At 39.9% G+C, this 17,190-nt stretch overlaps 1 protein-coding gene across 1 annotated transcript in view; it reads left to right on the forward strand.

Moving 5' to 3' along the window:
• The window catches only part of MAP3K15 (mitogen-activated protein kinase kinase kinase 15), a gene marked incomplete at its 5' end in the record, with an annotated part of 88,129 nt that overhangs the window by 60,694 nt on the left and 10,245 nt on the right, over positions 1-17,190 (forward strand). The window contains 7 exons of the mRNA XM_084269758.1: positions 1,926-2,021; positions 2,839-2,926; positions 6,647-6,780; positions 7,339-7,470; positions 9,202-9,328; positions 9,619-9,724; positions 13,071-13,228. Coding sequence (XP_084125884.1) covers positions 1,926-2,021; positions 2,839-2,926; positions 6,647-6,780; positions 7,339-7,470; positions 9,202-9,328; positions 9,619-9,724; positions 13,071-13,228 — 841 coding nt within the window. The remainder of the gene's footprint in view (positions 1-1,925; positions 2,022-2,838; positions 2,927-6,646; positions 6,781-7,338; positions 7,471-9,201; positions 9,329-9,618; positions 9,725-13,070; positions 13,229-17,190) is intronic.

Here is a 17,190-nt window from a genome sequence, read left to right on the forward strand (position 1 = left end):
AGTCGCTATGTTGGTGGATCTGGCCTTTGTAGAGATATAAACATTTGGCTCTTGGCTGGCACCACTTGTGTGAGTGCATAAATTTAAGTGGTTAAAAAACTTTCTGATTCAAGTACAAGCATAAACTCATCTACCTCATGAGTTCTCCAGTTATCAAAGCAGAGGGTTTCTGGGCCACAATTTTGACCAGAAGCACCTGGGCTTAGGTCCCAAGTTCTTCTTCTCTGAACTTGCATGGCTTGCTTAACAAGTAAGCTCAGTGAAAAAATATTTTTCTCAATGAAGTGAGCAATGACTGCTGTGAAGGCCTACAGTTGTGAACTTAGACATAGATTATAGCATAACTTCAGTATTTTAGAAGCAGGCTTTGCTTTCCACGACTTCACTGTGATATTTTATTTTACTATTCCGATGCAATGTGAGTGGATGTGAAGATGTCATTACTGAAGTCTATGGAGTTGATTGAGCATTACTCAGCATTATGTTTTTGAAATGTGTTAATTAGCTTCAGTCAACACATTGCACAGAAATTAATCTTTGTGAAAGATAACTTTTAATTAAATAGAAGCAAGAAATTAATTTGCTTTGATTCTTAATCACTGCCAGGGATTGCGAAGCTCAAAGAAGCAGTCTTTTTATACTTAGTGGAATTAGATGCTGCTTTGTATGTGACAACTTAAAATTGCTATACTTTTTAAATTGCATTAGTTTTTGTACTATAACTTTAGTGGCCTCAGCTAACTTATACTTGTTCAAAATCCTTAAATTGTATTTACACTAACCAGGTCATCTTACATACTGCATTCTATGCTATATTTGCCCTTGGAAGAATCACCTTGCTTTGTGTCTTAGTTGTCATGTCAGGTTAATCCCCCTTGCTACACCAGAACCAAGCTACAGATCAGTGCAGTGTCTTTTCATATATTTCTGAAAAAAAATCTTCTGGCAAAATTGTAATTTTTTGTAGCATTTGTCCGTGTAGCCCTTAATGATGCTACAGCAAGTCGATCTTACAACATCCTGTAACTTTGCTGTCGTCTACTGTCATGTATATTAACTGGCTCAGGAGAGGCTAAGCAAACTGTGAGAATTTGACTTAGATCAGTTGAGAATCTAATCAAATTAATTAATTCAGTGCACAAAAATAATAATACCTTAACAGGGATAGCAACTTGGCATTTATGTAGAATAATACTGTGTTTGGAATTATAAGTGTTTGGAATGATAAGAGAGTCATTCCAAGGTTTACTTTCATGTTGATATGATCATGTTTTATGGCCACTTCGCTTTTCACTTCAGTGCATTTAGATGGGACATGTGTGACAATGGCAAAACACAGTGTGCAATAAGTAAATGCTTTTTCAGAATTACTGCAGCAGTTTGGAGTAGGTATTGGTCACCTCGAAACTTGTTTATCACTATTAAGGCCATAAAAAGTATACCCTGTGAAATATCTGCTACACCACACGTATTCCCCAGTTCGGTTTTACAGAGTAAGGAATTAGAAAAGACATAATTAATTGTAAAGCTTAAAAGAAAGGCTTTCTTCATAGACTAGTGTCAAATAAGTTCACTTTCAATAGAGGTGTCATCAAATACCAAGAAATCTGACAGAACTGTGTAAAAACAGAAGGGGGGACGAGCAACAAACCAACCTCAAAAGATTTCAGATGAAAAAGTATTGTACCAAAGTAAGCAGTAGCTTAGTCATTTATCAAACTAAAATAGGATTGTAGAATATATAAATTATGACAAAGCTTCTACTTGTAAGGAAAAGAAATATAATTGCATAATGAGTCTCTGAGGTAATTAACTGTGAAAAAATCGTTTGCAAAGTGTTCATAATTAAAAAAATAACTTCTCCTTGCTCTATTTCTTCTAATACTTACATCCAAAATAATATTTTCTTAATGTGAATTTTACAGCATTTCCAAGTTTGATGAGCGATGTTGTTTTCTTTATGTCCATGACAACTCTGATGACTTTCAAATCTACTTCTCTACAGAAAACCAGTGCAGTAGGTGAGTTCAGTTGTGTGACATTGCATGCAAGATCTATGTCCCAAATAGAATTGATTTAATAAGGATGGAAAGCTGACATTTCTGTCCATTTATTTATTTCTTTACCTTGATCATAGCACAAGGAGGTAAACTCAGTGATAATTAAGCTGATGAGAGAAATGTCTATCACACTTGATTGGTTCTGATCAGTTTACCTCAAGTCATTAGGTCTCAGAAAATTATATGTATATGATATGATATGATATTATATTATATTGCTATTTTCTTCTTTTTCTGTCTTTTGTTCTCGTGCTAAATCCCAAATACAGCACCATGCTAGATACTAGAAAGCAATTTAACTATCCCCGGGTGAGCCCAGGACAGCTACACTGAAGGAGAACTACCCAATATGATGTTGCAAGTTTAGCACTACTGACTTGAGCCATTGAAACCAATACTTACTTTTTTAATATCTCAACTTTTTATCTAATTATATTGGTAAAGAAAACGTGATGCTAGGCACTTTCTGTCAAAGTGTACAGCAAAAATATTTGAATTTGATCTACCAAGATTTTACTGTGCAATTACTATAAAAAGCAAGAATTAGGTTCTGCTACAGCAAATAAAGTAATTTTATAAATAATTAGGCTTTTCAGTGTGTGTTTGAAGGTCCTCCTCATTTAAAATAAGATAAATATGGAAAAAGCAAGTAATGAAAGAAACCTATGAACATGAGTCTGTTAGCTTGAAAGCAAAGAGCACCTTGTGAAGAATCTGTTTAATCTCCCTCTAAAAGGATATTATTCTGTGATCTGTGCTGTTTATTTTTTTTTTTTAGATTCTGTGGGTTGGTCAAAGAAATTTTGTCTGATGCAGTTGGCAGTACTTTGGAACTCGAAGGAGAAATAGATGGAGACACTTTGGAGGTATGTCAGGGATAGAAGATCCAAAACCTCTGAAGCTCATTCTCTCTCTTCTCTGCACTTTCCTATCAGTATATAGAAAGATAATAAATAGCATTTAACTCCTTAATCGTATATGAAATTTGAACTCTTACAAATCTATTTGTACACAAGAGTTGCATTCATTTGAAAAATAGCCCACATTTTTAGTGAAGTGAGCCTGTTACTACTGTAAACTGCATAAATCCCTAATGAAGAGTGTTACTAATCTTGTATTTGTGTTGCAAACACTCTATAAATGAGAATCATCTGATACCAGCTGGCTTAAGTGGATGAAAAAGATAAGATAGTAAATAAATTCCAGGAAAAAGCCATTTAGCAAAGGTACTTCAGTTTTTCTAGATGGTGTGTGATACTGTTACTACTCCAGGTAATGTCATCTGACAGGATTTTTTGTCACAGAGATTTGCAGATTTTTAAGGCTGAGATTAATCATCATCCTTTTGGCTGAAGAATCCATGGTTAGTACCTGGTACACTTTCTTTATAATCAGTACCAGGGGGGATGAAACCAACCTAAACTTGGAAAGGGTTCTTCACATTTTGTGTGGGGTAGGTGGATCCTTGTCTTGATAAGACACACTGCCTCACAGCAAATGTCCAGGTTTTTAGCTCTAAGTATATATCCTGAGCTTCTGTTTGTTTGTTTTGAAATCTGAATAGCCATCATAAAAAGCAGGTTGTAACTTTTATTTGTGGTTAAGTAAATTCAGCCAATCCAATTAATGAGTACAGAACCCCTGTTCTGGTTTGTTTGAGCTGGGTATCTTTCTGACCATGTCTTATTCCAGCAATTCTCTTTGGTTTATGATTCAGAGATGCTCTTTATTGTAGGGAACCTTTTGCAGTATCTTAGGCTTCAGAAGACAATTAAGAAAGTAGGAGACCCTCTGCTATACCGTTGAATGAAATTGCATACAGTGGGGATGATGAGTCTTTGCACTGAAGTTTGTGCATCATGGCCACTCAATTCTCTCCTCAAGTGAAAAGGACAAGATATATGTATCTTTTAGGCCCAACTTAATACATACACCTGGGGGCTCGGCCTAGGATCAGCGCTCTGCCTTGGCAACAACTGGGTATTATCTATAGCTGCAGATTTTACATTACATACTCACACATGTAGCTAATACAGGACAATCTCCAAACACCACAGTCTATTCAACTGTATTCATAGTCTCTCAGAGGAAGTGAGCTTGATCCTTTTGAAAACTGAACCAAAAGAATCGCTTGGGAATGCACAGTAGGAAACAATACTGCAGGAACCAAGGATATGCAGAGATATTACTACAGAAATTAATTTAAAATCTTTAAGCTATATCATTCTATATAACTTGAAGTTTTCACAATTATCACCTTGTACTTCCTGTCTTAGGTCAGGACACTAAAACAGAAATCAAGGTCCAGATTAATTTGGTTAGCTTATAAATGAGGTGAGACAATGAATGTCATTCTGAAGCCTGAGATCTTACATTTAAGAAGAGGCAACATAGAAAATGCAGCTTTATATGGTCTTGATGGGCGTGGCAAGCACAAAGAAAGCTGAAGTTTTTACCATTAGTAAAAGAACTGTTTATATTTGGAGAAGAGGAAGAAATAACCTTGAGCACAATTTAGAGGAAGAAAACATAGTTTCAGTCAGAATTTTTACAAGAATGTTGTTCCAAGGGGTTGTGCATTTTGGATTGCAGCATTATTTGAAAGCAACTACAGTTTCATTCTACAACTCATTGGGATTTGGAGGGAGAGTGATTTTGGCAGCCCTTTCTGCCTTAGGGCATTTGCTTCTGGATATTGATATTGATGTTGAAGAAGTTCCTGTCACTTTAAGCGTAACTACTGTACCTAAATAGGATATCCTAGAGATCAGACTCTGCCCTACCACCTTGATACAGAAGGTCAGCCATGAACACTTGTTTACTCATTCCTAATAGTGGCATCACACGTCCAGTGGATCACATAGTCAGACTTGTGGCAGCCAACAGTGATTTATTCAAACATTTCAGCTGTTGGAGAAAGAGGAGGCAAATGTAAAGTGACCTCAAGCATATACAAAACTGTCTACTAACTAGCACTGAACTATAGACCTCAATGATTTTCATGTATTGTAGGACCTAGATGAGAGAAGGTAGGTTTCTCCACAGTAATTACAGAGTTAGCTTAGGATGAGTCTGCTGCAGATAGGGTTGGCTGTCAATCTGAAACTCTGCAATGTGAGTGCCATCTTTTTCCTGCAGTTCTGTGTCATAGGATAGCTGTGAAAGCTGGCTGCGCTCCTGCCACAGGACCTGACAGAGCTACATATGGCGTTTTGGGTCAGTTATGCCTGTCGTGTAACAGGATTGCGTTAGGAACTGCAGAGTGCTGAAACATGGAAAAGGAAACTACTGAAGCTGTGCTAACTCGGGTTTACTTCCACTGGGCAGAATATGCTGCTAGGATAAACAGCAGACAGCTTTTCTTTAGCACCTTCCATGCAGCAGCGTGAAACTTGCCATCTTTCCTGAGGTGAAGAGACAGGGAATGTAAGTGACGCGCAGACATTGCAATACCGGAGCTGCGATGTGAGCTGGGAAGACACTGCAAAGAAATACATCTCAAGACTGCATTCTGTGTGAGGGAGTCTTAGTGGATGAAGCAGAAAAAGTGCCCATGAACAGACATGTTGATAGTTATGGCTATTTTATAAAGGTTTCTTTTGTTGTTTTTTTAAATAGGGAAATCATATGAACCCGCAGAGAATACACTGTAGTTTTCCCATACATGATATCCTCTTGGATCTGGGAACTTGGTAGGGGAGGTCTGTGTACTCCTGATAATATCTGAGGCTATGAAGCTGTCCAGTTAATTCCTTAACTCTTTGCAAAGGCGCTTTTTCAATATAATTTATCAGTTCCCTGATTGAAATCAGATGTACTGCTTAACCCAACTTTCCTAAGAAGTTTGGGTTTATTTAGTATCTGGGATGTATTTAAGCATCATTCATCAAAAGGCCTTTTCACTGACTTTTACAGTAGGAGAGCTCTGGGACAAATCACCGCATGGGACAAGACCAGGAGGTGGTGTAAATTAATGTAGCTTTACTGAAGCCAGTGAAGCAGCAGTGACTTAGCCGACAGTATTACCCACTGTGTTTCAGCAGCAGTGGAAACCAACACTTCTTTTGTTTAATCATCCTGGGAGAAGATGAGCTTTCTTTTTCCCCCACTTTTTGGAAAAGCTCATAATGAGAGGAATACGTCAGAAAATAATTTTGCTGTGGCTAAGCTCAAACAAGAGTTCAGGGTCTTAAAGCAGCATCCACCCACTGTAATCAGAATGTCACTTTTATCAATTTCTTAACCCGCTGGGTTCAAAACCATAGGTTATGTTCCATACATCTGTGTACCCTGAGGGCTCTGGGAGCAAACCTTGGAGATGATACCTGAATCTGTTCTTTTGGCATTACCCTTGCATTCAGTTCATTTTAGAGTTGGTCAGGGAAAGCTGTTTGGTAAAGCCAGTAAGGTGGAAATGCTGCAAGTTGTACGGTGCACTGGTCGGGTGGGAAAGGTGCCTTGCTACAGAAGCTGCTCTGTGCTGCTCTGAGTCAGGGCAGCACGTAGGTGTTGGTAAAGCTCTTTGTGATGTCCAGTGTCAGTGCTAAAAATCTCTGTGCTGCTTTGTTTACCTTCTCTGCTTGCAGTACGAATACGACTATGATGAGAACGGTGACAGGGTGGTTCTAGGGAAAGGTACTTACGGAATAGTTTATGCTGGAAGAGACCTTAGCAATCAAGTCCGAATAGCCATCAAAGAAATACCTGAGAAAGACAGCAGGTAAGACCTAGTTTATTATATATATGCATTGCTAATGAAACTGAAAACTGCTTTTCCTTGCATATATTTCTGTTCAATTACTATTTCCCCCTAGTATTCAACAGTACCCTTTTGAGAATAAGGACATTGCATTTTGGGGGAAAGTTTTATAACATAAATGATAGAATTTTATAATCTGTGAGTCTGCCAAGTTCTAGAGTAAGACATAGTTTGGGATTTAAGTTGCAGTTGTATTCCTTTTGGGGAGGAGGGAAAAGCATAAAAGGTGTTTCAGTGACAAAGACAATACTATGTAACAAGACAGAAGAAAGGTGTGTATAAATTTTTGAGGACACGTTTCTCCTTTAGGGTTCCTTTGAGATCTACCCCTGTAATTTTTCTGATTAGGCAGCCAGTCATGCTGGCTTGTGATGGACAAGATGTGTGCTAAGTGTTTCATCAGTATCACTAAAATCCATTCTGTTTGCAAATTAGCATTTAAGCCCAGCCTAGGACCTTTAGAACCTTTTGCTGTAGGATCAGATACTCCTAACTTATTTTTGTTTTACTTTTTAATAGGTATTCTCAACCTCTTCATGAAGAGATAGCACTGCATAAATATTTAAAGCATCGGAACATTGTCCAGTATCTTGGATCTGTTTCAGAAGATGGATACATTAAGATTTTTATGGAGCAGGTGCCAGGAGGTTTGTATTGTGTTGAGCTTGGTCTCTGAAAGGAATCAAAAGCAGTTGGGACTCTCAACTTAGAGGAAGGCAATAGATGTGCCCTTAATATGTTTGTGCACTGTGGATGGCTTTTCTGTTGAGATATTAGCTACAGGTGGCATTCTTCTCATATCAAAAATAGATTTGATGTATCCAGGTCCCAGTACCCTCTCCCCTTTCTATAATAACTATAAACCTAGAGAAAAATCATTAAAAGTATTTGGTGTCAAGTACTCAATGTTATAAAATTGTGGAGTTAGAGTTGTACAGTCCATTTAGCCTGAGCATCTGAACAATGGCTGGAGCTTTTAGGCTAAGTTTCTGTTCAGCAGTAACACTAATTGAGCAATTAAGTATCATTTTGTAACTGCTATACACAAAGCATTGCTATTTCCCAAGTAGAATGGAGAAAGAAATTATATGCTTCCCTTGCTCATAATTTCCAGTTTTACTCCCCTAGCCTTCTCTACACTTTAAGATGTGAAGTCCCTCTACATCATCTCTAGATTATATTTCCATCTCCCCTTTGCTATTTGCTCTTCAGTGTCAAGGATGTGTCAGAATGAGAGTTAAATTCTCATATGACTGTAATTTCCCAAATAAAAATAGAAATAAGAAAACCAGGGAAAAAGTTCATGGTTTTTAGGTAAGGTGCAGACACAAGCATTCGAAGTGTTTAACTAAATATATCTGGGGCATTCAGCATGGAGAAGCTGTTTAATTTTTGAGCTCCTGTGGCCTTCTCACCAGAAAGCTGAGACCCTCAGAAAGGTATGATGGATGCAGATATGTTGAGTTTATACCAACACTTCCACTTGTTTTCCTGCACTTGTTGAAAGTATAAGCTGCTGTAGCTACATACCTTTTTTGTCTGTTCATATATGCACAGTGGAGTGTGCTGTGATTAGTTGCTAATGCAAGACAGCATTGAACCAATGCAGATGTTTTAAACTCTTCAGCCAGTCTTAAAAAGGAGTCAGCTGTTCAGATTATGCAACATTCTTTGCAGCAACTTTATAAAGTTGGTGGTATGGACTAAAAATGCCTTTAGCTGAAGTTGTCTGGCTTTAAATAGGCCGACGTCACTTCATTTGTTATGAGCAGAAAAAGCAAAACTGGGTTTATTTTGCTTCATGATTGTGGTATTTGGGTTTTTTAAAAAGAGATTATTACAAGTAGGGGAAGTGTGGATGACCCGTCTCCTACTCTGAACATCCATTACTTGGTTTCTTTCCTCTGTGTCTGAAAATTCCCAGACATTAATCCCATATTTACAAGGAAGAGACTCTCTCTTTTTGTTCTCTCATCCCTATCTCGAGTAAATCCGCTTCTCTTTCCCTGTGAAGAACTTGAAGTCCAGTGTACCCTGCAGTGTTACCTTTAGTCTTTATTTCATTAAGGGCTAAATGGTTGCTGGTTGTAGTCTCAACGGTTGTTAGACTGAAGCAAGGGAGATGCATCCACCCCTATCGTAATGTTTATTCCTATCATGGAGCTGGAAGCAGAGCTGGCAAGAAAGAGATAACACTCAAGAGGAGCAGCAGCAGCAAGTTATTTTCTCAGCAGGATCTAGGAAGAATTTGGCTTAATTATAGGTACTGCATTTCTCTTGTGTTAGGATATTGAGCAGAGACTTAGCCCAGACTTTAATGTTTGATGTTAATTTGGGGATTTTGCTGTCATGATATGCTTTCTTCTTAACTCTTGTAGGCAGCCTCTCAGCTCTACTAAGATCTAAGTGGGGCCCAATGAAAGAACCTACAATTAAATTTTACACCAAGCAGATTCTGGAAGGCCTTAAGTATCTCCATGAGAACCAGATTGTACACAGGGATATAAAGGTAAATTTTCCTTCAGTGCATCTTGTGTGATTTGCTTTTTGTCTTATTTATTTCTGGTACATTCACTCTAACGTGAAGTGAAGCTTTTATTGGGATTTCATGGAAGCTTAAAGCAAAATGAAAGAATAAAATAAACCCTTCTCCCTAGTGTTCCAGAAAAGTTCCTTTGTAGAAAGGTGTAATACAAAGAAAACCGCAAACTTGAAGGAGTATTGAGGTTGGGATTTGGAATCTGTACTCATCTGTCCCCATCCCAGTCTATCTCTCTCTCTCTCTTATTCAAACCACAGGGGGACAATGTTTTGGTGAACACCTATAGTGGTGTTGTGAAGATATCTGATTTTGGTACTTCCAAACGGCTGGCAGGAATCAACCCATGCACTGAAACATTTACAGGTAAGATGAATTTAGCACGTTTATAAGGGTTTTGGTGACAGACTTAGCGGGAGAGGCAGGAGGCTCTTTGGGTTTGTGATGAAAACACAAAGACAAAACAGACACAAAGGTGTCTGTTTTCAGGGGAGAGCGAATGGGAGTGAGAGCACCATAAACACAGCCTTCCTGTCTTTCTGGGGGTTTTTAATGCTTTTTTTTTTCCAATTTACTTTTTTGTTTCAAACTTGATCAGCATGCTGGGGTAACAGGTTTCTCTTCTAAGGATTTTTCATGAAGTAGCAATTGATTTGTTGCAATTACATCTGGAAACACTTGAATACAGCAACATTTTAATTTAATAATCTTGGTATTAGTAACTCCTGCATTCATGCACGCTTTCTTGAAATCTGAGGTGCTGAAAGCCAAACATAAACCTATAAATACTTTCACTTTTAAGGCATTAATTACAAGACCAAACTAACTGGCTAACTTGGTATTATCCACAATAAAAAAGAACAGTTTGCATAAAACTATTAGGCTGGTAAGTTACAGAAAAGCTTTTGTATAACACAAGGTAATAAAAACTCCCAATATTCACAGAAAACATTTGCTGAGTAACAGCTGAAACTCCACATTGAAAAATGAATACATCACCACATAATTACTTGATTATTTTATCAGTGGAGATATAGGTAACATGACATTTTCACTTGTCCATATGAGTAAGCTGATGCCACAAACTACAAGCTTCATACTGGCCTGCAGCTCAGTGCGTGGTTCGCAGACACATCTGTCAGTTGTGTGTGGAAGGCAGAAGACGACAACCTCCTTTTAAGTGATTATCAAAGCTTCCTGTTACCTGTCTGGTGACGAGTCTGCATGCAGTGCCTCCAGCTTTCTTACAAGGGAAGCCATGAAAAAATAATATTAAGGTTAACTTACCTTTCTGAGCTTTTTTCACTCACCATTAGCCAAGCTTGTGAACTGGAAACTGGGCCTGTATTACACTATAGTCTGAACAAAACATGTACCGTGAGATCAGCATCTCATCAGGTGCAGGCATTTGAAACAAACCAATTCCCTGCAAAGCTGTGAATATTTTGGTTAGAATTAAGTTAGAAGTCATTTAAAGAGGAGAAAAAAAAATGGTCATTTGTCTTGTTTGGAATCCTAAACGCAGCACTGGAATGTTTTAAGAACAAAGAGCTACAAGAAGCCATCTCCCCAGTCTACAGGTGCTCCAACAGTTCGATACATAAATGGCAGTACGTCTGAACAGAGCTGGTTAAAGGCTGGCTTCTGAAGCAGCTCTACTTGAAAGACTTTCACCTTCTTTTTCCCAAACAAATTATTCAACAAATAATTTTCTCGATAATCATCTTGTTTATGCAACTGGATGGATAATTCTCAAGTATGTCCAGGTCCTCTGTGGTATCTGGAAAAGAATATTTTCAGGTTTCACCTGCAATGTTTGTCCTTGCCATTTATGTTACACTGGTTCAATGCAGTTGTGCTGCATGGAGAAGGGGTGCGCTACCACGTGGTGTGATGTATAGCTATACTGTGTGTCTCATTTCTACAGGGTATTCTGAAAACTTCAAGTATATCAAGGGGTTGCATAAGGTGAAAGTTGAAGTCATAGAGGAAGACCCTTTTGTAGCTATTCAGAGTGACCAGGAAGTCACTATTATGTGTGATTGCTACTGTGACTGGGGCAGATACTAGAGGAAAACCATTCTGTCATTGCCTGTGCTTTACATACTCCTTAGTGGCTTTTTAGTAGCTGGCTGTTTTGTTAGAGTTGATATATGGAGAAATGGTATCTGAAGAAGTCTAAAAGAAGGAGATGAATCTTGTGCCCTCCTTCTGTGCTTTTTTGCATGTTGGCAGCCTTGGTTGTGCCTCAGATATGTAATTTACCATGAAAATAAATATTTTACTTAAGTTCTCTTTTTTTTGGATTTAAAATTATTGCACATGTAACTGTAGCCCAGAGGGTCTTAGAAGGTCTCTTGCAATTTGTTTTGTTCCTTAACTCAGTACATAAACTCTGTGGATTTCAGGCATTATGTATTACAATCACATGGCAGATGGAATTAGATGATATTTAAGGCTCCTTCCAACCCAAACCATTCTATTATTCTTTGATTGAAGAACCAGACTTCTGGTGGTTTAAAGGTTATATCCCTCCATTCCAGAGACACAGCCTGAGGGCAACGCCGTGGCTTGAACAGTTATTCCACAGCCGTCCCATTTCATGAACACAGTAATAGCCAATATCTTTTATCTTCACCAGATGTCCTTTACTTAATAGCTCACAGCTTTACCACAGTGTAATTTTATTGTAGCTTTAAGAAGAAACATAATTTAATTTAAAGATGTCATAACAGACCTGGTAGGAATTCATGTGGAGAAAGTACCGTAGTGTAGATGTTCCAACATCTGTAGGTTCCTGTTGTTGCCTGTAAAGACCTCTTGTTACCTGTGTTAGGGTATGACTGAATACCAGCGATTCCAAACTGACCACCCTTTATTTCATTTATACTGTTCTTTTTGTTTATTAGTACTATAATTAGTATTACAGTCACATGGTCTACAGGCAAACTTTATAGACATTCAGATTCATCTGTTAAGAGCCAACTATAGGCTTAGGCAGGATCTTATTTTCCCCACATATATAGCTTTAGAAATTCCAATAGTTTTTTTTGGGGGGGGAATATGTTATTTTTTTTTCCCCTTAACCTTGCATGTCAGAAATCCCAAGCCTATCCAAAAGACTTCCTGGAACTGCAATTTATGATGGGTTCCCTTACTTATTTAAACATCATTTACTGGATTTACCCTTGATTGTTATTGCATAAACTTGAGATTATTTTTTTAAACATTTTTTCAATTTGTTGTTTTATATTTACAAAAATAGCTTATTTGCAAACTAACTTTTTGAAAGACGTTGTCACTAGTCTTCTCATTACAGGAGTAAACACATGAAAAATGATTCTCATGAAGGTGGACTGTCACTTTGTGGGTTTTCATCACCTGTTACATGTGTAATCTTTACAATTTAGTACCTGCAAAAAGGGTTTAATACAATTCTACATTCTGAGGAAGCATTTGGATTATGTTGTGAATATGCTTTCAGCAGTTTGAAGCCTTGTGTTAGAAATTTGGGGGTGGGGGGGAGGGAGATAGAATATAGAAAAGATGTTAAAACATAAACTTCTGTCTAGCTTTTGTCCCAGTGCTGGAAATCAGATATTATGGCTCTACAGGTTACATATGACAATTTTCAGGTTGCTTAGCAGTGTGTTAATTCTCTTTAGTGGTAGTGAAGACTATAACACTTGACTACTCTTTTTGTCCTGGCTAGGAACCTTGCAGTACATGGCTCCAGAAATCATTGATAAAGGACCACGAGGATACGGTGCACCAGCTGATATCTGGTCACTGGGTTGTACCATTATTGAAATGGCAACAGGCAAGCCTCCCTTTCATGAGCTTGGGGAGCCTCAAGCAGCAATGTTCAAAGTAAGTACAGTGCTTTGGTTTTTTGCTATAGAGATTATGGATTTTCAAATATTAACTTATTTTTTTAATATTAGTTTAATTGGTAGTAACCTTTCCTTATGTGGCTAGTTTTGCAAAATGCCACAGTCTGGCCTGAGTTCTTAATTCTCACTGAATGATCCTTCTCTGCTCTAAGCTGTGCTGCTCTAAGGGATCATAATTTATTTTTGTGCTGGAAATAGGTCATGGTTCAGAGCAGCAACCTGAAAAATGAGTCAGGACTTACTTAGGAAAACTAGTGTTCTTGACCCTCTGACTTCTATCAGCTCCTGATCTTGGTTTATGATTTCCTTCTTGGCAGCCAGCCTCTCTGGTGATAACGACCAAGTTATTTCTTCTCCTTTAAGTCTTCTTTTACAAGCCTCCTGCCCAGGGGATCTGTTTGCCTTGTCTTTCAAAGGCCTGGTCTCAACAGCACCGCAGGAAGCTATGGTGGAAGGGGGTGGAGGGCTAACTTTCCAGGATTTCTATAAGGTACTACAGGAGTAAAATACTCTGCATTTTACATCCAAAATCCTTTGGATCAAAGCCACCTCCTTGGTAAACTGTTACCTCTAGTACTAGGTTTCTCTTAACGTGCCTGTTTTCAAATGCACAGACTGACACTTCAGAAGAGAGTGATTCCGAGAGTTCTGATGCAAAATGGGTTTGAAAAAAGTTATTTCTTCTAAGTCTAAAACTAACAGCAGTGTAAAAGCTGTGGTATAATACTGTGTCTAACATGCAGACTGAAAAATTTTGGTTCTTCCACTGACTTGCAGTAGACCTTTAGTAGAGTACTTGAGTTTCCACTTGCGCTTGCAGAGCCCTTGTTCTTATAATGATAACAAAATACCCCATCCATTACCCAGCAAACTGCTTTAAATTATCAATATTGTTAATTCTGTTGTGTATGCTGTTGAAAGTCACTGTGTGAGCATTAGTATAATTATTAATGGAATCACGGTAGCAAAACCAGATTCTTCCTCAATAAGGGTAGTGGCCTGGGTTGCAGTTTGGCATGGCACGTAACGCCATCCGTCACACTAGCCCTGTGAGTTGTCCCATGCACCAAAGGAAGGGATGGTTATGGGTTTTCATGTAGTTGTTTCAACAGTATAACATGTCACCTTGGTGCTGTCAACTTGTGACATTACAAAGGGCGCTCCCTGGGTGAACATGGTTTGGATCACTAAAGCTTTCCTGAGGGAGCCATGGAAAGAGACTTTTTTCCCCACGTTGCTGTCAATCACAGAATCACAGGACAGTAGGAGTTCGAAGGCACCTCAAAAGATCACCTAGTCCAACCTCCCTACCAGAGCTGGATCACCTAAATTAAATCACACAGGAAGGCGTCCAGGCAGGTTTTTAATGTCTCCAGAGAAGGAGACCCCACAACTTCTCTGGGCAGCCTGTGCCAGCTCTCTGCCACCCTCACTGTGAAAAAGTTCCTCCTTACATTCACATGGAACTTCCTGTGCTCCAACTTGTACCCGTTGCCCCTTGTCCAGTATGTCACGTACAGTTCTGTCGGCAGATGCCTTTTCATCTTACATACCTGGCGTGTTGTTGAGCTGCTCAGTGAGTTACATGTCCTATTTTTCAGCACAGTGTATTGAACTGTCAGGAAATGATTGTTCCTTTCTGGGTGCTCGATGAGCTCTGCACAAGCTCACGAGGTGAGCTCTGGCAGGATCACCCTGTCCCTGTGTCCTGCCCATAAGCTCTGTCAGGCCACCGATCTGTGTTCTGAGGCCTCAGAACTGGCACTTTTAAAACAAATGCTTCTTGTCCTTTCTTGAAGCATGTGGCAGAGATTTTAGCGTTTTAATTGACTGCATTAATGGACTACAGTCAAGCATGTGGTTTGGTTTTCTGTTTCTTCGCTCTGCTGGGACCTGCCTGGAACTGCCTCTTGCTGGACACTGAATTGCCAACTGTGATTTCTTTTTACTGTGTAATAAAAGTAAGCAAGATGGAAACTAAGTCTGAGACAGAACAAAGCAGGCTAACTGGACAAGAACGTAACAAAACCAGAAGTGTGGAAAACTTGGGATATTGATCATTTGAGGTCACCACATCCACCTGTGGACACTGTCGCATGTAGGACACGTGAGGAGAGCGAAGGTCTGAGTCTGGCTGTGCAGTCAGCACAGGCATTGCAAATGACCAAAGTGTTGGACACAGTAGAGAAAAGGGGGCTGGAGGAAACAGAGAACTGGAAATAATTCCTAGCTGAGCGTACATTATCTGGTATTTCATCTGTGAGCACAGTATGTGTGTGCCTGGTTCTGTGTGAATGGAGTGCAAACAAATGACATCCAAAGGAGATAAAGCTAGCGTTGCCATAGAGTTACAGGATGCCTGTGACACAACTCGTTGTCCTTGAGCTGCAGAGATAAAGCTTAGAGAGGAGCATTCAAAATTCCTGGTCCCGGTTTGCACTGTCCCAGGTTTTGCTTAGTGTGTAAGGTTCTGTCAGCTTGTGGCAGTCCCCCAGCCGAAGCTGGCGGCCTGAGATTGTCCCCAGAGTGCACAAGGAGGGAGGCTGATCATGGGCACAGACATGTTGTGTCAAAAGGAGCTGTCAGAGCACAGCAAGCAGGCGGCTGTCTTCTCTCTGTGCTCCAAAGCAAAAGCCTTGCCAGGCTGACATTTTGAGGAGGTGAAACTATATACCCTGTTTATAAAGCACTGTCCAAAATACACCTGGGATTTTACAAATCAGATAAAGATGCTCAGTCAGGCAAAGGTGAATGTACAGATGTTGTGTCCTGCTAAAGGGACATGACATCAATTTAGTTAGTTATTCCATTTCTTTATTAAATACATCAACTTAATTGCAGAGGTTAGCAAGCTGTGTACATTAAACATGTTGCATGTGGGAGATCCTGAGTTTTGAGGGTGGTTAGTGTCGTGGTTCAGGATGACTGCATTATTGGCCTCCTCCGTGCTGCACTGCCATTCCCAGAGACACAGGGCTGCTCAGCAGGCCTGGCTTCCGCTTCCACTGAAGCTGAACCGCTATTGCAAGTGCCTAACGGTGCCACAGCGCGGTAATGCAGCTGCATAATGAGATTAGTTAAACGACTCTTCCTTTCAGCAAGCAGCTGGCACTTGTTTAACTGCGAGGCTGTCGCCTCCCGTGTGGCCACTATCCCTCTGCTTGTTCTCCAGGGCCTGTTTTGTGTGAAGGCGCTGAGACTACAAGCGGTAGTCTCGCCGGGTACAGGCCGTACAGCGCACACGTGCTACATGCTGCTCATTTCAAAACATTTATGCCAGACTGGCATGAGAGAATAAGGAGGCAGTGAAGGAGTTGGATACGTCACTAGGGAGCGACCCGTAGAAGCACATTTTTCATTACTTAAGGGGTGGGGGGAGGTCTCGTTAAACCTTTGGACACGATGTGATTTTCAGTTAAGTAACACTGAAAAGCTAGGGAAGACATCTGGCCTGAGTGCCAAGGGTGGTGACAGGATCTGGCAAGGTCACCGTGAGCATTCATAGGAGAAAATTTGGCAGCAGCAGGAGCAGAACAGGTGCGGGCCCCAGGCAGCCGGTGCTAGAGGAGGAAGCTATTCCTGTTCCTGGGCACAAATGTGCTGGAGGAGTCAGCAATGGAGAGACACGGTACTGGGCAGGGTGATGGGCAGCGTATGCAATAGCTGCAGGGGTTGCTGCTCTCAGCGCTGGTAGGAGAGGCAGCATTTGAAGCACAAGGTGTGGATAATGCCTGGGTCTTGAGGTTGCTGACAGTAGATGGCTGGATGCATCCACAAATTGACATTTGTGTAATGCCACGTGGACATTCACACCATGTTTACGTGGAAGTAAACCAGGTTTAGAGCCTTGTCACTTCCCTGCTCTATGTGGGTACCTGGATCGCTCCTTTTCCATAAGAGTCAGCAAGACTGAGAGACAATACTAAGAAAGCTTGCACC

This window comes from Gallinula chloropus (assembly GCF_964237585.1).
Source record: "Gallinula chloropus genome assembly, chromosome: 1".
Lineage (NCBI taxonomy): Eukaryota > Metazoa > Chordata > Aves > Gruiformes > Rallidae > Gallinula > Gallinula chloropus.